We start from the raw sequence: 21,820 nt of genomic DNA, 5'->3' as shown, positions 1-21,820 counted from the left end.
TGCTAATGCTGACAGCTAAGGTTTGCAGCACCCAGCTGTCAGTTTTGCCTGGCTGGTTATCAAAACAGGGGAACCCACGTTTTTTAAAAATTTTTTATATAGCGCGCAGGCGCCGGCTGATGAATACTCCCATTAGCCGCCGCCTGCTCTCTCTGTTATTAGCGGCAGCAGACGTCAGCTGATGCAAGCAGTCAGCTGATGGAAGCAGTAGTCCTATCACCTGACGTCAGTGACCAGAGTAAACTTTTTAACTCTGATCACAGCTGAGCGCTCACTCTGTCGTCATTTGACAGTGTGGGAACTACGGCTGTCTGACCGGTGGTAATGATTTTACCGCCAATCAGAAGCAGTGTTTGCCGCGCTGTCATGCACATGACAGTGTGGCAAACACTGGATGTTCAAGCCCCCATACAAATGAATGGGGTCCAGGTTCGGGTACCCAAATGTTTTCTTTAACTGTTCGGCCGAACCTGAACATTCAGGGGTTCGTCCATCTCTAATCTTGAACAAATCCATGATCAAAGAAAAAGAAGATTGATAAAACAACAAAACACTACCTGATACGGGCATGGAATATGGTACTCCAGGCAATGGTCTGCAACCCAAGTCATTTCCCAGGAAGATCTAGACAAGAGTTCATGGACATTACAGCACAGTAATATTCCTAAAGGAACAAGGTAAGTGCCACTGAAAACGCCAATACGGATCATAAATTTTTTCAATTTCTCTTGGTTCCTCTCATCATGTTGTATCACTTGTCGTACATTGTTTAACGATATAATCCCAGCAAGGAGCAGAGAAAGTCCAATGAAGACGCTAAAACAAAGAGGTAGTAGCACAAAGTATGTGGACACGTTTTGGTCATATAGTCCAACGAAACAGACCCCACTAATATTGTCTCCTTCCACCTTGTTCATGGCCAGAAGTATGATTGTGAGGATCCCAGGAATACCCCAAGCCACTGTGTGAAACCACATGGACTTCTGCTCTATGGCCTCACAGCTCCATTTCTGTCCGGCGGCCAAATACCACGTTATGGTGAGCATGACCCACCATATAGTCCCAGCCATAGTACAGAAATACAGAAGCATAAAGATGACTGTACAGGCTTTGTTCTGGGAACCAAGTACCACAGTGTCTTCATCTGCAAAGTCTTCATGTGCCTCATTGCAGGAGATAGAGTTCCCCATAGCGAACCCAATGAAGTATATCAGCGATACAATGCTGTAACAGACGGAGTAAAATATAATTGGCCTCTCTGGGTATCTGAACCTTTTCACATCGATCAGAAAAGTGAGGAATGTGAAGAGTGTGGCACAAAGACATATGATTGAAATAATGCCAATGAAGTTTTTGGCAAAGTCTAAGTCTTCTTTTGTAAAGTACATGTTGGGGCATGGCGGTGCACAGTGATTAACCCCCAAAAATTTGTAGCCTGTCACTTGGAAAGTTTTCAATTGTCGTGGGCACCAAAACCCATAGTCTTTTTGGATTTTTCCGGCTGGTGTATTTGTGCTTTGTTCCTTCTCTTGTGTCTTTGGTGCAGTACAGTCTTCCAGCCTGGAGAAAAGAAAAATAAAGGATGAACCTTTTTACATATTTACTCCTCTATAGAGTTGTTCTGCAGTGACCCGGACATAAAACATTACCCCCAATCCATAGAGCATAGAATTAATAACTGATAGCTGAGGGTACAGATATCCTGAGAACGGGGTTCGGCAGAGCTCCGTCTGAATGGAGCTGTGATCAACCATGCGCACCTCCACTATATTCATTGTCTGAGTGACCGCCGTAGAAAGCGGAATACATCACTCCGCTAATAGACAACATATATACCAGATGCACGTGCTTGATCAGTGCTCCAGACAGAGCTGGGAATCCCAGGGGTCAGGCCCTCCGAGAACAGTAGCTAATAGATTTGGGATAATTTGTAATCTTTGAAAAATTCCTTTAATATTAAAAGGATATCTGACGACACCTGAGTTTAAGTATTGATAAGATCATTTTAATAATCTTGGGAAGGCAGTAATCCCATAGAGAAACTAGTATATAAACCAATATTTGATTTTCCTAATATTATAATGCATTCCTAGTTGACCTTAACAATAAGCCTTACCGCTGCACCTCCTTAAAAGTGAAAATATTGCCCTTTATAATGAACGATGCCCATGCACCATGACCCAAAAGTGGCCAATACAGACACCATTTGGGTGACTAAATCGATAGTTGTTCAACTTCACCCAACTAATAAGTGTTTTGGATAGAATACTCTACTTTTGTCAGTTTTAGAATAATGTCCAAGCCAACTTGGTGCATTGTGGTGTCTCCTATGTAAGGCTATCTTTACATGCCCATTCTGGATTGTTGTGATTTTGCAGCTCAGCTCCATTCATATAAATGGTGGAGAGTTGTCATGGACATGTGTGGCGTGCTTTTGGGAAGAATGAAGACAAGTTTTTCTAGTTTCAGGTAAACGTCTTTCAAGCATACGTTGGCCTTGCAAACCACCACTCACCTGTCGCAGTCTAGCTCGGGAGGCCAGGCGATGTCAAAGGTGTCAATCAGGTTCTTGCAGTCGGAGTAAACAGTCTCACACGTGGCTCTGCAAGGCAGCACGATGTGCTTGGGTTCTGTACATTCAGGAACGAAAGCCATGCAAAGAAACCTGTCCACTTCTGGAGAACACTGAAGATTCATGAGCGGGAAAAAGGGCTGTTGAGACAGAAGTGCATGGGCATTATTAGAGATGAAGGTCTCAGTTGTTTCACCTAATAAAACATTTCTACAGAGATGTACCAGAATTACATAGCATGGAACAAGGTGACCTTCAAAGTATTTACGGCTACAAACCACACATGACAATGTTTACTAATGCCATAAAGGTTTAGTGCGCTAGTTGTTGGGATGCCATGTCCAATGACTATGTACCAGAGGTGTAGATTGGGTTCAGCACAGGGAGTGAAAGACCTCATGGTGGGCCTCCAAACTCAATTTTTTTTTTTATAGATTCGTTTATTAACAACAAAATAGTAATGTTACAAACATTTTGCATCCAGGATTGTCATACATAAACTGTAACATATGCAAATTGCATATTATTAAGTTCGGAATAAAGTACAGTTATCATCCATAACCAACATTGTACTGTGATTATTAAAACTGTTGGATCATTGGTAACACATGAAATTTTTACAAATATACTATATCTACGCTAACTAACTACTAACTTGTAACTTGCCGCCGCACTCTGTTAGTCTTCCCTCAATACCCCTATTATACAACAATTCTATAGAGTAAGATGGGAAGAATTCCACCTACCCCAAATTTTTTCGAATTTGCCTGGACATCCCCTGTTCTGATACAGCGTGCGCCCATATGGGATGATTGAGTTGACCAGTTCGATCCAAGCTCCCCTAGTCGGGTTTGTACCACCCATCCACCTCAAAGCCAATACCTTTCTTGCCATAAAGAGCGCCTCACGTAAAAAAATATCAATGTAGTGATCCCAAGTCTCCTCCTCCCATACTCCAAATATACATACTGTAGCATGGCTAAAGGGTTTGTAGTCGATGGGAGGTATGTGCCACATAAGTGCCTGGTTGCTGTAATGTAGCCCGGAGTATTCCTTTCTTGCACATAATCTTGTATATGTGTTTCAGGACCTGTGGTAATGTCAGACCACATGGCTAATCATGTGATGGGTTACTGGGTGGGGTTAGCTCTTTATAAGACTGGCTAATCCTTTACACAGCAGATATGTGTGGAGGTGAAACCCTCCTGAGTGTGTTACGGCTTCAGGACTGAGCCGGATGAACTGGACACTTGCTTTTCTTTGCCTGAACCAAAGGCCCATTTTGCTTTCTGTTATTTGCCACATGGTTTATGAAGCAATAAACCCAGTGAACTTTAAAGGAACACGTCTCCTGAGTGTCAGCCGTCGCAGCTGAGTGAGTGAAATCCTTACAATTGGTGGTAGACGTGCGAGCAGCGTTCCCAGCGGAGACGTGAGTTTATTTTTGAATGTCCTGGGTCAAGGCTGTTGCAAGCCAGCAAGCATTGCCGGAGAAAATGGAGGACCTGCTGAAACACTTGGTCCAGATGCAGTCACAGCAGGAGAAAAGGCAGCAAGAGACCAACAGGCTGTTGATGCAGCAGATACAACAGAGCCAGCAGGAGCAACGGCAGCAGATGCAACAAAGCCAGCAGGAGCAACGGCAGCAGTTACAACAGAGCCAGCAGCAGATGCAGCAGAGCCAGCAGGAGCATCAGCAGCAGATGCAGCTTCTGGCAACCGCCAACCAGGACAAGGTGAGCACCCCAACCCCAGGTTTGGCTGATGACACCCACGTCCGGAAGACGGTAAGACGCGCATTGCAGAAAATGACTCCCGGGGATGATGTTGAGGCCTTCCTGACGGTGTTTGAGAGGGTCGCTGAGAGGGAAAAACTTCCGCCAGAGCAGTGGGAAGAGGTACTTGCGCCATACCTGACGGGAGAACCCCAGAAGGCGTATTATGATTTGACCTTGCAGGATGCCAAAGAGTATCACAAATTGAAAGCCGAGATTCTCGCACGTTTGGGGGTGACACTGACTGTCAGGGCACAGCGAGTTCACTCCTGGGGCTATCACCGGGACAAACCACCTCGTTCCCAAATGTTTGATCTGTTGCACCTGGTCCAGAAATGGCTGCAGCCAGAATCCTCTGCGCCTGCACAGATGGTAGAACGGGTGATGATGGATCGGTTTGTCCATTCCCTCCCGAGGCCTATACAGTCTTGGGTTGCCCAGGGTGATCCCCAGAATGCCGACGAGCTGATCGGACTGGTTGAGAGATACCAAGGGTTGGAAGGCTCCTTCGGGAGGCAGCCCATGCCGTACTGGGGGTCCCAGAAGGCAGCTGAGTCCCAAAAAGGGGTGGTGCGTCCAAGGTCACAAAGGGCGGGGGAGGTGGTGCCCAAGGTCCCCACGGGTGATATTATTTGTTGGAGGTGCCACAAGCCAGGACATATAGCTGCCCGTTGATCCCAAACCACTGAGCAGATGGACTGCAGCATGGGACGCCGTTGTTCATACTATGCGTATCCAGCCTGTAGTGTGAACTCTCCATCCAACGAGGGACCTCAAGCGTGTCCCGTAAAGGTGAACGGTCGAGCAGTAACGGCACTGTTAGACTCGGGGAGCCTAGTGACCCTGGTGAGGGCCACTTTTCCTCTCCACCTGCTCCCAGGAAAGAAGGTCGGAGTGCGGTGCATACATGGTGATGCAAAGGACTACCCTATGGCCAGGGTGGACATTGAAACGGCATGTGGCACTGAGTCCCACATAGTCGGCGTGGTTCAGGACTTGTTGCACCCTATAATTATTGGCCGGGATTTCTGTTTGTTTTGGGATTTGTGGGGAAATGGTTCTGAGCTCCCTGGCAGGGAACCAGTGAACCCTGGAAGGGTATCGCCACACCCAGAGGCAGACAGTTTTCCTTTTTGTGTTCTGGTTGGGGATGAGGAGGAAGTATCCCCTACATCTGACATTCTGGAGTTAGAAGTTACCGGTGAAAATTTTGGGACTGCCCAACATAGGGACCCCACTCTGAGGGAAGCCTTTAATAATGTCACAGTTATTGACGGGGTGGTACAGGAGCCGGGGGCAGACACAAGATTTCCCCATTTTCTGTTGAGGGGGGAGTTGTTGTACCGTGTCACGAAAATACGGGAGGAGTTGGTAGAGCAGTTGATAGTGCCGGGTCCGTATAGACGGAAAGTGTTGGACATGGCCCATTCACACATCTTGGGTGGACACCTGGGGGTGGAAAAAACGCAGGAACGGGTTGTGCAGAGGTTCTATTGGCCTGGGTGTCACCGGGAAATAGTGAACTATTGCAGGTCCTGCCCTACATGTCAGCTAACTGCTCCTACTCCTCATTTCCGGAACCCCCTTGTGCCACTGCCCATTATTGAGGTACCGTTCGAGAGAATTGCCATGGACTTGGTCGGTCCCTTAGTTAAATCAGCTCGGGGCCATCAGTATATATTAGTAATCCTGGACTATGCCACACGCTATCCTGAGGCAATTCCCTTGAGAAATTCTTCCTCAAAAAGCATAGCCCGCGAGTTGGTCCATGTCCTTTCCCGGACAGGTCTGCCAAAGGAGATCCTGACTGACCAGGGTACACCTTTCATGAGCAAGGTGATGAGGGAGTTATGCAAAGCCCTGAAGATCTCCCAGTTGAGGACCTCGGTGTACCATCCCCAGTCAGATGGCCTTGTTGAGAGGTTTAACAAGACACTAAAGAGCATGCTGAGAAAAGCTATAGAGAAAGACGGTAGAGACTGGGATTGTCTCTTACCCTATCTGATGTTTTCCATTCGTGAAGTTCCACAGGCCTCCACAGGGTTCTCACCGTTTGAGCTTCTATATGGCCGACATCCACGAGGACTCCTGGATATAGCCAAGGAAACCTGGGAGGCCGAAGTCACACCCCACAGAAGCGTCATTGAGCATGTGACCCTGATGCAGCAGAGGATTGCAAAGGTGATGCCTATCGTGAAAGAACACCTTCTCCAAGCACAAGAAGCTCAAGCCAGGGTCTACAACCGGTCTGCAAGAGTGAGGCAGTTCAATCCGGGAGACCGAGTTCTTGTGTTCGTTCCAACGGTGGAAAGCAAGTTCTTGGCCAAATGGCAAGGGCCATATGAGGTTGTCGAGAAACTTGGTGAGGTAAATTATAAAATTCACCAACCAGGAAGACGGAAACCATTCCAAGTTTACCATGTCAACCTCATCAAGCCATGGCAAGATAGAGAGCCGACAGCAACTCCATCATTGTTAAGCAACCCAGAAGGTGAGGTTGGAGCGGTTACTATAGCAGAGACGCTATCAAAGACCCAGAAACAGCAGTGCCGGGAGTTACTCCAGAAAAACAGGGACCTGTTTTCAGAATTGCCAGGATACACGAAGGTCAGAGCACGAGGTCCTAACAGAGCCACATGTGCGGGTGAATGTGAAACCTTATCGTATTCCTGAGGCTCGTCGAGAAGTTATCTCCAAGGAAGTGGAGCGTATGTTGAGGCTTGGGGTCATTGAGGAATCCAAGAGCGGTTGGTCGAGCCCAATTGTCCTGGTCCCAAAACCTGATGGAGAGTGGAGGTTTTGCAACGACTATCGGAAGTTGAATGAAGTCTCCAAGTTCGACGCTTATCCCATGCCCCGTATTGATGAGCTCATCGAAAGGCTTGGGCACGCCAGATATATATCCACCTTGGATTTGACAAAGGGGTATTGGCAGATCCCCATGGCACAGGAAGCCAAGGAGAAGACGGCCTTTTCGACACCTGATGGATGCTTCCAATATGCCCGGATGCCGTTTGGCCTACAGGGAGCTCCGGCGACCTTCCAGAGGGCTATGGATAGAGTCCTTGCACCCCATAAGGCCTACGCTGCTGCGTACCTAGATGATATCGTCATCTTTAGCCCGGACTGGGAGAGTCATCTGGAGAAAGTCCAAGCGGTGTTGGATGCTATAAGAGAGGCCGGATTTACTATAAACCCGAAGAAGTGCGCCTTGGGTAAAGAAGAAGCTAAGTACCTTGGATACATAGTGGGTCATGGAGAAATAAAACCCCAAATCAATAAAGTGGAGGCAATCCAAACATGGCCAAAACCAGTTTCCAAGAAACAAGTTAAAGCCTTCCTGGGAATCGTGGGATATTACAGGAGGTTCATCCCAAACTTCGCCACGATGGCTGCGCCTCTGACTGACCTGCTAAAAGGGACAAAATCAGTAATGGTTAAGTGGTCCGAAGAAACAGAGTCAGCCTTCCAAGAAATGAAAAACGCTTTGTGTAAGCAACCCGTTCTGATGGCCCCAAACTTCAAGAAAGAGTTTATTCTTCAGACAGATGCCTCAGATGTTGGGGTGGGAGCAGTCCTTTCTCAAGAACTACATGGGGAGGAGCATCCTGTTCTCTATCTGAGTAGGAAGCTGTCCTCATCTGAAAAGAACTACTCAGTCGTTGAGAAGGAGTGCTTGGCCATAAAATGGGCAGTGGACACATTGCGGTACTATCTGCTGGGACGTAAATTTAGACTGGTATCTGACCATGCCCCGCTTAGGTGGATGAGAGAAACGAAAGGAAGAAATGCTAGAGTCACCCGTTGGTTCTTAGCCCTGCAGGACTTCAGTTTCCATGTGGAACATAGGGCCGGAAAGCTGCACGGTAATGCGGATGCCCTATCGAGAATCCCTTGTTTAGTGGGGGAAAGTGCCAAGCCCCACGGCTTTAGGCAGAGGGGGGAGGTATGTAGCATGGCTAAAGGGTTTGTAGTCGATGGGAGGTATGTGCCACATAAGTGCCTGGTTGCTGTAATGTAGCCCGGAGTATTCCTTTCTTGCACATAATCTTGTATATGTGTTTCAGGACCTGTGGTAATGTCAGACCACATGGCTAATCATGTGATGGGTTACTGGGTGGGGTTAGCTCTTTATAAGACTGGCTAATCCTTTACACAGCAGATATGTGTGGAGGTGAAACCCTCCTGAGTGTGTTACGGCTTCAGGACTGAGCCGGATGAACTGGACACTTGCTTTTCTTTGCCTGAACCAAAGGCCCATTTTGCTTTCTGTTATTTGCCACATGGTTTATGAAGCAATAAACCCAGTGAACTTTAAAGGAACACGTCTCCTGAGTGTCAGCCGTCGCAGCTGAGTGAGTGAAATCCTTACAATACTAACGGGTCGAGGGGAACCGGGATGGACAACAGTGATGTGAGTAGTGAAGTCACCTCCCTCCAGTATTGAGAAACAACAGGACAGCACCATATCATATGAATGAAGTCTGCATCTAAGGAGTGGCAACGCGTACATTCTGATGTTTGAAATCGACCCATTCTAAAAAGCCGTATCGGAGTTAAATATGATTGATGTATTATGTATAGTTGAGTCATTCTGTTGTTAACTGATGGAGATACTTTGGTTGGGGATTCAAGAATATCCTCCCATTCCTCCCCCTGCATATTAGAAAGAAGTCCCTCCCACTTCCCCTTAATAGAATTAACAGTAGATGCGTCTCCCGAAGATAACATGTAAGTATATAGGGAGGAGATAAGACCCTGGGGTCCCTGTGACTTGAGAATTCCTATCAAGGGCAAAGAGGATATAGTGCGACCTGCACCTGTCTGTCTCATATGTGATTGTACGGCTGATCTCAACTGTAAATATCGAAAGAACTGGGATCTTGGTATATCATGCTTGATCTGCAACTGTTCAAAAGACATAAAGGACCCCTCATCATACAAATCACCTATTGAGGAGACCCCATGCCCGAGCCAAAAGTCAGTAGATGGGTGATTCAGCAAAGTTGGGAAATAGCTATTTCTCCATAGAGGCATCTCCGCCACGACATCCATGATTCTTACAATTTTTTTAATTTGCCTCCAAACCGATCTCGCTAGGCGAAGTAGAGGAAGCATTCGAGGGATATTAACTTTTTCCAGTTCTAAAAAAGCCAGTGGGCAGTTTGTTTGAGCTACATGGAGAAGATGACTTTCTGAATTCGGAAGGTAATTATCGGGCATCCACCTATTCAGAGCCTTAAATTGACCAGCTAGGTAATATAAATAAAAATCTGGCAACGCCGCCCCACCCCCCGACTTTGGTCTTTGTAGCGTAGATAATTTAAGTTTGGGCCTAGATTTCCCCCATATGAAAGATGTAATTTGAGAGTTCAAATTTGTAAAAAAGGATTTAGGAATTAACACAGCACTGTGTTGAAAACAGTAATTGAACTTAGGGAGTACTATCATCTTAACTAGATTAATACGGCCGGCTACAGACAACGGTAGTTTGCTCCAGGTTGTGAATTTAAGTTTAATTAGTTCTAACAGCGGGAGTATATTAAGTTGTAAATCAAATCTGCTGTTCTGAGAGATGTATATGCCCAAGTATTTGAAGCTGGGTACAATAGGGAGAGGGGAGAGAGCCCCAAGACCAAGTGACGGGACATGAGAAAGGGGCATCAATGCTGATTTATCCTAGTTTATATACAAGCCTGAGTGTCTACTAAATATATCTATAGTGTATCACCCGTGGTAGCGTTACCTCCACCTCATCCATAAATATCACCATATCGTCAGCGTACAGACCAACCTTGTCTACCCGATCAGCTATATTTATACCTTTGATCTCGATAGAGGATCTTATGCGTATCGCCAAGGCCTCAATCGCAAGGGCGAAAAGGGCCGGGGAGAGAGGGCACCCCTGTCGGGTCCCTCTAGATAGTGCGAAAGACTTAGAGATGGAGCTATTAACAACTATACGAGCCCTAGGTTTCATATACAATAGGCCCACCCACTTTAAAAAATTATCTCCGAAGCCATATTTTTTCAAGCATGCCAGAAGGAAGGGCCACTCAAGAGAGTCAAAGGCCTTGGCTGCATCCAGTGACGCCAAAGCCCAGGTGTTATCTGGTACCAATGAGCTGTACTGTACCACTGACTGGACCCGTCTGATATTAATAGAGGTATTTTTACCTGGCATGAAACCCGTTTGGTCTGGATGTATAAGGTCGAGTATGACCGAATTTAATCTTGTGGCTAGAATTTTGGTAAAAACTTTGTAATCCACATTTACCAGTGAAATGGGTCTATATGATCCACATTCCAGCGGGTCCTTCCCCTCTTTTTTAAGTAAGATGATGTTTGCCTCGTAGAATGTGTCAGGCATAGAACCCCTCTCACATACTCCCTGGAACACCCTCAATAAAAGCGGTGCCAGTATATCTCTATACTTCCTATATAGCTCAATAGGAAACCCATCCGGGCCCGGGGCCTTCCCAGAGGCCATATCCGTCAAGGCCTTTTCAACTTCCTCCAAAGTGAACTCTGCATCCATAAAGGCCTGCTGAGCCGGGGTCAATAAAGGGAATGTTATATCTGCCAGATAGTCTAAATTATTAGAAATGTCGAAGTCACATTTAGAGGTATATAATGATTTATAATAAACATGAAAGCAGCAAATAATCTCCTCATTCGAGGACACTAATGACCCATCTGATGTTCGGATCTGCAATACAGTGTTTGAGACATTATGTTGGCGCACCAAAAAAGCTAAAAATTTGCTGGCCTGGTTTCCCATTTCAAAATAGGATTGGCGAGTAAAAAATAGTTTACGTTTAGATTTAGTATCTTTATATTGAACATATAGCCTCTGGGAAGTTAGCCACTCAAGTCTATTACCACTGGTTGGGTCAGATATATATGCGGACTCTGAATTCTTTAATCTTTGTTCCACCTCATCATCCTCCCGTGAGGTCACCCTCTTAATATAAGATATTGTGGATGATAGACACCCCCTCAGATATGCCTTAAGAGTATCCCAAAAAATATTAGTATCTTGGGGCTCCGGGTGGGATAAAATGAAACTCTGTAGTTGGTCTACAGTTCTATCATTGGAATCTATCAGCTTAAGCCAAAATGGATTCAATTTCCAGATTATGCCGCCATTTGATTGCCCAAATTTAAGTTTAAGAACAACCGGGCTGTGGTCAGATATTCCCCTATTGCCATGCTCAACACTATCTATCCATGTTGCCAACCCCGTTGATCCGAATATATAATCTAAACGGGAGAGGGATCGTCTGGTAGATGAATGACAGGTATAGCCTCTCACCCCTGGATGACGCACTCTCCATAGATCCACCCAACCACTGCCCTCCATAAACGAAGCTAATTGGGATAAAGTTTGAGAGGGGGGCTCCCTAACCACGTCGTCACCTAATCTAAGCCTATCTAAACAAGTATCCATGACTAGATTAAAGTCCCCCATACAGATGATGTTTGCGTCTGGGAAGCTCAAAGCGAAGCTCATTGCCATTCGGAGTACTGATAGATTAGCTGGAGGAGGATTATAAATACATAAAATAACATATTCACGAGAATTGATTAACGCATTCACAAATACAAATCGACCCTCAGGGTCCCTCCTCGCCTCCCTCATCTCCCATCTAACGTCTTTGTGAACTAACAGTGAGACCCCTCTTGAGTAACTGGTATGAAATGCGTGTATGGACCATTGCACCCACGGCTTTTGTACACATCGGGCTGTGTCTCTAGTTAAGTGTGTCTCGACCAATGCTACAATATGTGGGTGGCAACGCATGATCTGCGAGAATACCTTAATCTTTTTCCGGGGAGATTTGATACCTCGCACATTCCAGGTCATAAATGTTATTTCCGACCCCATACTAGCACAACACTATATTATAAGCAATAACCGTCCAGGCAAACTTAGGGGTAGTACATAATTGAGAGATCCATTGGCGGCGGGTCCGTCTACAAAACAGATAAAACAAACATAGAAAAGAGAACAAACCAAAAAACCAAACAGTGTAGGAGCATATTCCCATGCTCCTATTATCAAATGAAATCGGGGATACCCTTGCTAAAAATTAAGCGTTCGGTATTGTTAGTGGGTTAGGCACCCACACGGAGAGCTGTATTATAAAATCATCCACTCAAATGTTTTAGGGTGTCTTCATACTGGGCCCTTCATGGACCCGCAACCACTCAGCCGCGTCCTCCGGATTAGTGAAGAATATCGAGGAGCCCTCGTGAACAATTCGCAAGCGGACAGGGTAGAGCATGGAATATATGACATTCCGATCTCGGAGTCGCTTCTTAATTTCCAGGAACCGTGCTCGTTGTTTCTGAAGTTCCATGGAGAAATCAGGGAAAATTGAGATTGTGGCATTGTGGAACTTGATAGGGCTTTTTTGCCGTGCCAGGCGTAGAATGGCGTCTCTATCTCTACAATTGAGGATGCGTGCCAGGAACGGCCTCGGAGGGGCCCCAGGGGGGAGGGGTCTCGTGGGCCCTCTCCACAGAGAAAGTTGATGAAAATTCGCCTTCCAGAGCGGTCTTAAGCCAGTTCTCCAGAAATTCTTCAGGCCGCTGACCTTCCGAGTGCTCCGGTAGCCCAATAATACGAATGTTGTTCCGACGCATTCTGTTCTCCAGGTCATCCGCTTTTTCATTCCAGGCATTGATGGAACCCGCCACTTTTGTCAGTTTAGCCTCCATGGGTGTAATAGTATCTTCTATCTGTGACACTCTCGTCTCTACCTCCACAATGCGTCCTCCCATGGTCTGCATGTCTAGTCTCAGGCGGCCCACCTCAGTGTGTACATCCTCTATCTTTTCAGTAAGAGAGGATCTGGTTAAGGAAATGGCCTGCATTAGTTGTTCAGAAGCTTGTTTAAGGGTTAGTTCCTCCTGTATCCCTTCCTCATTACAAGGTACAAGGAGGCTGACCCTTACGCTGGACCTGCGCGGGGGTATTTCTGAGTGTCCGTCCACTATCCATAGGGTCCTCTCTAGCGAATTTTTTCAATTTATCAGACGCCCCCAGTCCTTTGGGGTGGTGCATTTGAATAAAGATGAAGGCGGCAGAGTAATTGAAGTTATAATCCGAAGCAGTGCCCAGTTACAGTCACAGTATATTAGCAGAGCCGGCAGAGGCTGTTAATATGGCGTTATGGGGGAATCACAGGAATATATAAAGTATTTATGACTGCAGGTGCAGCAGTACTCAGAGTTCAACGGATTCTCTGTACCAGAGGAGGGGGGGAGGACCGCAGCAGCGGCAGAAGCAGCAGGGGGGAGGGGTGCCAGACCCTCTAGACCAAGTGCACTTAACAGGAAAGGTGTCTTTAAAATAAGGGAACGTGGGGCCCAATTTCCCAGGGCACTCACCGCTCGCTCCCTGATGTAGCACAGGATACGTATCCACCTCCCATACAGCGCTGCAAATGTGGTGCTCAGCGTCGCGTCTCCTCTCACCAGTGCGCGCGCTTTGTACTGACCGCTGCCCCGCCGGTATCGTCGTCCACAGTCCCCGAGCTCCTGCGCACCTGGATTCAGACGCCGGCCCCGCAGTCTCTCAGAGCTGTCCGGAGCTCAGGAGGGAGTCCGGGGTTAATGAGGGCCGGTGCCGCGCTGTGCTTCCTCAAAGCGCGCTCTCAAGATGGCCGCCGTCAGCACACAGGTCTCTTGCTCCAGCGGGCTTACTGATTTTCCGCTCCTCTCCGGACCCCGCAGCGCTCCCCGCAGTGGCTCGGCACCCTCCAGTACCCAGTGAGGGGCACAAAATGTGGGCAGTCCACACTATGAGGGATTTGAGTGGCAGGATGTTGGCAGGATAGTGGGAGCTCATCCAGGGCACGTCTTCTCACTCCAACTACATAGCCACGCCCCTTCCTCCAAACTCAATTTTTCTTCCATAAAACCACAGTTAGGGGTTCCTCCGTGTGAGATATGCAGCGGCAGCCTCAGGTCTCAACCCCTGGCAAAATTAGTTAATGGCATGCAGCATGTGGGATATAGATGTAGTTTACAGTCTCAAACCACCGGCAAAGGCCATCCCATTGTGCTGCATCATAGAGAAACAGTGCTAATTCACGTCTCCCTTTCCCTCTTCGAGAACTATTGATGAAAGTAATGGCATCACCTAGAGAAGAGCGAATCTCGTGAAATATGTTCTGATCAGATTTGCTATCATTGATTAAGCCCAAATAAAATTGGGTCTCAATTGAATTTGCCTAAAAAAAAAAAAAAAAAAAAAAAAAAAAAAAAAAGGTGTTTATTATGCTGCTGCAGCTTCCAGCACGGTCCTCTGCTCTTCTCTTTATTACGAATCTTCCCACGCAGAATAGGCACCACGTTGGGAACGAGGCACATCAACTATGTGCGTCCTACCCCAAAAGACCATGCAGTCATGGCCGAAATTGTTGGCACCCTTGAAATTGTTTCGAAAGAAGAGTGATCCAAAATTTCAGTTGAGAGATGCAAGAAACCTGCTAATGGCTATAGGAAGCGATTGTAAAGCGCTGAGGAATATGTTGGCGCTATATAAGGATTATTGTATTATCTTTATTATTGATTGCCGTTATTTATTCCAAAGGGTGTACAACCAAATATTAAGTTGAGGATGCAAACAATTTTGTCCTGGCCATTTTTGGGGTTTTGTGTGAAATTATGACCAATTCACCTTTTTTTGCCCTGGTTTTTTTTAGTTTATTCCAATACACACAAAGGAAGTAATCACGTGTATAACAAATAACATGTATAAGTGCAATCATTTTCTGGGAAAAATAGTTCATTTGCTGGAGCAATTTCTAGGGTGCCAACACTTTCAGCCTTGACTGTATGAGACATAGTCAGTGCTAGAACATTTAGACCGAAATCTGTTTTGAAGACAAAAGACAAGGCTGATCTGAAGTGAGAGGAAGACTTGATGGGGAGCCGCGGAGGCAGGACAGGTCGGGAATGGACTTTGGACAGGTAAATATAATCCCTTCCTGGTCCAGAAAAAAAAAAAAAAAAAAAAAAAAAAAGGTGACTGACTTTTTTAATGAAATCACGCAAATCAAATCTGACAAAAAAACAAACAAAACAGATTCTAGCTAATCTGAATTTTGGGATAAATTCGTAACAAATTAAAAAGCTTGTCATGAGTCCATTTGGTCATCACTTATAGCGCCAAGATGTCCATCTTGGCCAGTCAGCAACAGCTCATTACAAGTCCAGTATGAAAACATTGTATAGAGAGCAGATTACCAGCGCCATCATAATAGGATGACTCCAAGAGCAACTAAACATCTAGCCAGAAAAGTTGTACATCTTATGAAGGAAATTAGCCTCAACAGTAGGGTTGCAGCTTCAAGAGCGCAACGCTCAAAGCCCCCGGTGCCCTGGTTCGTCTCTGACGATGCCGCTGTTCCGCACTAAGCTTGCTTCCATGCAGTTAGCAGAGGGGGCTTTGACTCTGTAGCATGGGATGCTGAAGCTCCCGGAAAGCACAGAGAATGCTTGGACCTTCAGCTCCTCCCTTCCCTTGGTAACTGCCCACGCAGGGACTTCAGGGTGACCAGAAACTTAGACAATGGTGACGAGCGAATGTGCTAGGATAAGGTGCTTTCCAAGCATATTCGGGTGCTAAACAAGTGTCTTCGGCGTGCTCGAAAAATATGTCAGAGTCTCCACGGCTGCATGTCTCATGGCTGTTAGGTTGTTGAACAGCCGCAAGACATGCAGCCGCGGGGACCCTGACCATATTTTTCGAGCACGCCGAAGACACTTGTTTAGCACCTGAATACACTCAGGTAACACCTTATCAGAGCACGTTCGCTCGTCACCATCAGACAACTAACTACACTATAATATTAAAAATCCCACGGTCCTTGAGAATGGAGAGGCTTTTCAATAAGGGGTAAATTGCAAAGTTGCTTGGTTTTACCAGGACTTTGTAATTTTACCCATTAATGAACTTCAGACATCTTCTTTTAAGATTTATTCTAATATGGTCATTATGCGAGTATTTTCCTTGGAACATTGCCCTCCATATAACCGGCCAAAGTAAATATCTGCTGCACACCTGGCGCCAAACACGTTCTCAAGGCATAGCACCATTTTATTTAGTCTGTGCCCTTTAATGGGATAAGCTGAAACATGACAGTAAAAATATTATATTAGTTTCCAGTAATGTTAAATAGTAACTACAAGGTCACATGCATGTAAGAAATAAATGGACCTTATTTATTAAAACCTGTGTTGCCCACAGCAACCAATCAGAGCACAGCTTTCATTTCATAAACTGCTCTCAGAAAATGAAAGCTGCGCTGTGATTAGTTACTATGGATAACAGACAGCTTAGATATAGATGCTTAACTGCATCTATAAAGATTAATGGGACCAATATTTAGGGAAAGAAATCCTTTTACAGCAAAGAAGTGTAGGCTGTTTAGTGTGTCAGAAGCAATTTCTAACCTTATACTTTAATAGGAGGAGGGAAACATGGCAAAAACTGGCCATGGATATTCCAGAACGGCAACACAACAGCAGTTACGATAAAATAGCTAGTCTACAAAATTAAAGGGGTTGTCCAAATTCCCCTCTACCCTGCCCCCGCCTTAAAGAAAAAAAAAAACATAATGTACCGAATGTAACGAAAGAGGAATATGAGGCATTGCAGGAGCTTGTCCATGATGACGACATCATAATTAAACCCGCGGATAAGGGGGTGCTGTCGTCATCATGGACAGGTCCAAGTATATTACAGAAATCAATAGACAACTTAACAACTCCTAAATTTAACATAATGGAGGAGTTGAAAAGTTGCCTGAAAGATGCTTGGGAAAATAAAATAATTGATCAGGAATTGATGGACTATCTATATCTGGAATTCCCCAGGACTCCAGTGTTATACATAACCCCAAAGATTCATAAATCCTTGGTCGACCCACCTGGGCAACCAATAGTGTCAGGGGTGGATTCAGTTTTTAGTCGGATAGGCACATTTCTGGATAGGATTCTCAACCCCATTGCCAAAAAAGCAAGCTCATACATCAAAGATACTACTGACTTTTTAAATAAATTGGAGTCGGTTGAGTTGAGGGGGGAGGTGATTATGGCATCATTTGATGTCACCTCACTCTACACCTCAATCGAGCATATCTCTGGGATAAAAGCGGTTGAGAAAAAGTTGGATAGTATTGAAATATCAAACGCAGGCAAAGTATTCATAAGAAAACTATTGGAAATAATTTTGAATCGGAGCTATTTCCTGTTTGGAGATACATACTATACACAAAAACGCGGTACAGCGATGGGGGCCAATATGGCCCCCGCGTACGCAAACCTGGTCATGAGTGTCTTGGAGGAGGACCTTGTCTATGTGTCCCACCACTTCCGGCATGTGCTGGTGTGGTGGAGATACATAGACGATGTCTTCCTCCTATGGAGTGGCACAGAAAAAGAACTTGAGGACTTCCATCAATATTTGAACATAATCAATGAGACCATTAAATTCACATTAATCTCCTCTAAGAAAGATTTACAGTTCTTGGATGTCTTGGTTAGACAGACTAATGGAGAACTGGTAACCACTTTGTTTGTAAAAGAAACAGATAGAAATAATCTATTGACATATGACAGCCAGCACCCTCGTAGTATGGTCAGATCAATCCCGTTAAGCCAACTACTAAGGGTACGTAGGATTGTCAAAAAAGATGAGGATGTAGATGGAGTTATGGATACCCTGGTAAAGAAATTTATGAAGAGGGGTTACCCACGAGAAATAATGAACAGAGCAAAAGATATGGTCCGGAAAAAGGATAGAAAAGTATTATTATTGGGGAGTGAACAAAAAACAAAAAAAAACTCTAAGTAGAATACCATGTGTAATGACGTACACGGAAGAAAGTGGTAGAATAGCAGAAATAATTAGAAAACATTGGGGAATGCTGGGAAATTGTCTACCTAGTATAAAAGAATTTAGGGAGCCCCCATTGTTTTCATATCGCAGAGGTAAAAGTATTAAAGACCATGTGGTTAAGTCTGACATTGGTCCTTTAAAAAATAGTTGTCAGACAACAATCACTGGGACAAGTAAGAAAGGTTGCTTCCCATGTTTGTCATGTGTGAATTGTGCCCACATGTTGAAAGGTTCTGTATTCAAACACCCAGATTCAAATAAAATATATACAATCAAGCAATTTTTAACATGTAACTCCGATCATGTAGTTTATTTGCTAGAATGTCCATGTAAATTGTGGTACGTAGGGGAGACGACGTGCGAGCTAAAAGTGCGTATCAATAATCACCGACATTCAATTAGAAAAAAACGACTTGACCTGCCGGTCTCTAAACACTTCACGGAATTAGGACATAAAGAAAAGGACTTAAAATTCCGAATAATAGACAAAATCCCCATTCAGAGAAGAGGAGGGGACAGAGTCTCCCTTCTAAAAAAAAAAGAACTAAAATGGATCTATGAATTAAATACGTTAAAACCAAAAGGACTCAATGTGGAATTTAAAATCCAACCAAATATGTATTAGCCCCGTTTTTAGTATGCCTAGGGGGTTAGATGTATATGGACTTCTAGTTGTATATTTGGATAGGGTTATGATAACTTTATTCCAATTTTAATTTTAAATGTGATTTTATTTTCTTCTAGATATATCCTCACATCTATCAAGAGTTACAACATAATCTGTCGATATATGGAGCATAACCACATGGAGGCTGAGATTGAATCTTTCTGCACAAAATTATTACTATTATATTTTCTATTTTTTTATATAATTTTGTCATTGCTGTCGGCCAGTACAAAGCCTTAATAAAAGAAATGCAATATAAAAAAGAGTTGAGTCTGATGACCTACAAAATATACATGGACATTTGGCAATTTAATAGCACCTAGATGTATCGTTTGGCGATGATTTCTGGCTGTAACAGGCCGGGAATCTAGCTGAAGGGACATTGGTGGGCGGGGGTAGCCTGAAGAAGGTTATGTCCGCGTTACCAGAGTGCAAACCCATTAAGCCACATAATGCCTATGAGCCCAGAACATAGTGAAGCATAGTAGGAGGCAAATGTAAATATATGTACCGCTGGATAAAAGCAGGCTTATTACAAATTATAAATAATTTATATAAGTAAACCACAACCAAGATGGCGCTGCGGCACGGATGGGAGCCGAGTGCGCATGCGCAAGTGGAAGGTCACTATAGGGGACTTTGTATTGGCTAACAGGCTATGACTGAGTGCTGTGACGCTAGGACATGCGCAGTAAGGAGAAAGGAACGCCGATAATGGCGTCTTGTGTCCTCCATGTGGTGTGCACTGTGGGCGGCAGGGGAAGGTAACCTTATAGATATGAAATATTAATAACATATGATGAGTACATGAAATAATGAATAGAAAGAGGTATGGAATAAGAGAGACAAAAATCTGTGTGAGGATATATAATAGTATTGTACACTAGCACTATGCACTTTAATGATGGCACAAAGAATATATTTATATACACATTTGAATATTTATGTATGAAGTAATAAGTTTTTCTGAATAATTATGTAAATGGTTGTAGATTATGTCTATAAAAACACTGCTATTGGTACCACTCACTGCTTGAAAAAGGCTCAGTGTGAGCCGAAACGTCGCACAGAGATGTGGGCTGAATAAACCTCACTGTATTCACCCTGACAAGGATTTGGAGTGCTGCCTTCTTTTGCTTCTTTTTGTATATTTTTGGGTAGAGGATTGGACTACTCTACTCAGGAGGCCTGGCACCCGCTGGTGAGCAATTGTGCTGTTCCAATTCTAATATATATATATATATATATATACATATATATATATATATATATATATATATATATATATATATATATATATATATATATACATATACACACACACACAGTATATATAATATTTCTATTGGAACAACACAAAAAAAGGGCAAAATTGGACATCTTTTCAAACAAAACCCCCAAATCGGCAGGATAAAAATTGTTCTACCTTCTCAAAATTGCGGGTAAACAACTTTGTTTCAAAAATGTGATGCGTGTTCAAAGTTGCCTGTGGCAAGTAACAGGCGTGGCCAATATGAAAATCACACCTGAAACCAAATAAAAAGGGGAGAAGTTGACTCAATCTTTGCATTGTGTGTCTGTGTGTGCCACACTAAGCATGGAGAACAGAATGAGAAAAAAAAAAAAGAGAGAACTGTCTGAGGACTTGAGAACCAAAGTGGTTTAAAAAAAAAAAAAAAAAAAAAAAAACAACAATCTTAAGTTTACAAGTCCATCTCCAGAGATCTTTATGTTCCCTTGTCCACGGAGCACAACATAATAAGTTTATGACACTGTAGCTAATCTCCCTGAAATTGAATGAAATGATATGGCAGGGGACCCCACTGTTCATACCGAGATATATGTGTATATATATATATATATATATATATATATATATATATATATATATATACATATATATACAGTGGGGCAAAAAAGTATTTAGTCAGTCAGCAATAGTGCAAGATCCACCACTTAAAAAGATGAGAGGCGTCTGTAATTTACATCATAGGTAGACCTCAACTATGGGAGACAAACTGAGAAAAAAAAATCCAGAAAATCACATTGTCTGTTTTTTTAACATTTTATTTGCATATTATGGTGGAAAATAAGTATTTGGTCAGAAACAAAATTTCATCTCAATACTTTGTAATATATCCTTTGTTGGCAATGACAGAGGTCAAACGTTTTCTGTAAGTCTTCACAAGGTTGCCACACACTGTTGTTGGTATGTTGGCCCATTCCTCCATGCAGATCTCCTCTAGAGCAGTGATGTTTTTGGCTTTTCGCTTGGCAACACGGACTTTCAACTCCCTCCAAAGGCTTTCTATAGGGTTGAGTTCTGGAGACTGGCTAGGCCACTCCAGGACCTTGAAATGCTTCTTACGAAGCCACTCCTTCGTTGCCTGGCGGTGTGCTTTGGATCATTGTCATGTTGAAAGACCCAGCCACGTTTCATCTTCAATGCCCTTGCTGATGGAAGGAGGTTTGCACTCAAAATCTCACGATACATGGCCCCATTCATTCTTTAATGTACCCGGATCAGTCGTCCTGGCCCCTTTGCAGAGAAACAGCCCCAAAGCATGATGTTTCCACCACCATGCTTTACAATAGGTATGGTGTTTGATGGATGCAACTCAGTATTCTTTTTCCTCCAAACACGACAAGTTGTGTTTCTACCAAACAGTTCCAGTTTGGTTTCATCAGACCATAGGACATTCTCCCCAAACTCCTCTGGACCATCCAAATGCTCTCTAGCAAACCTCAGACGGGCCCGGACATGTACTGGCTTAAGCAGTGGGACACGTCTGGCACTGCAGGATCTGAGTCCATGGTGGCGTAGTGTGTTACTTATGGTAGGCCTTGTTACATTGGTCCCAGCTCTCTGCAGTTCATTCACTAGGTCCCCC

The 21,820-nt window shown here is 44.3% G+C and overlaps 1 protein-coding gene across 2 annotated transcripts in view; it reads right to left on the bottom strand.

Moving 5' to 3' along the window:
• FZD6 (frizzled class receptor 6) overlaps positions 1-21,820 on the bottom strand; it is a 106,101-nt gene that overhangs the window by 14,820 nt on the left and 69,461 nt on the right. For both annotated transcript variants that reach the window (XM_069731733.1, XM_069731734.1), the window contains exons 3-4: positions 2,516-2,712; positions 558-1,560 (exon numbers count right to left, since the gene is read on the bottom strand). In XM_069731733.1, coding sequence (XP_069587834.1) covers positions 558-1,560; positions 2,516-2,712 — 1,200 coding nt within the window. The remainder of the gene's footprint in view (positions 1-557; positions 1,561-2,515; positions 2,713-21,820) is intronic.

Source organism: Ranitomeya imitator, chromosome 6 (genome assembly GCF_032444005.1).
Source record: "Ranitomeya imitator isolate aRanImi1 chromosome 6, aRanImi1.pri, whole genome shotgun sequence".
Taxonomy (NCBI): domain Eukaryota; kingdom Metazoa; phylum Chordata; class Amphibia; order Anura; family Dendrobatidae; genus Ranitomeya; species Ranitomeya imitator.
Note: the sequence above shows the minus strand (reverse complement) of the source record. Positions and strands in the feature narration are given on the sequence as shown.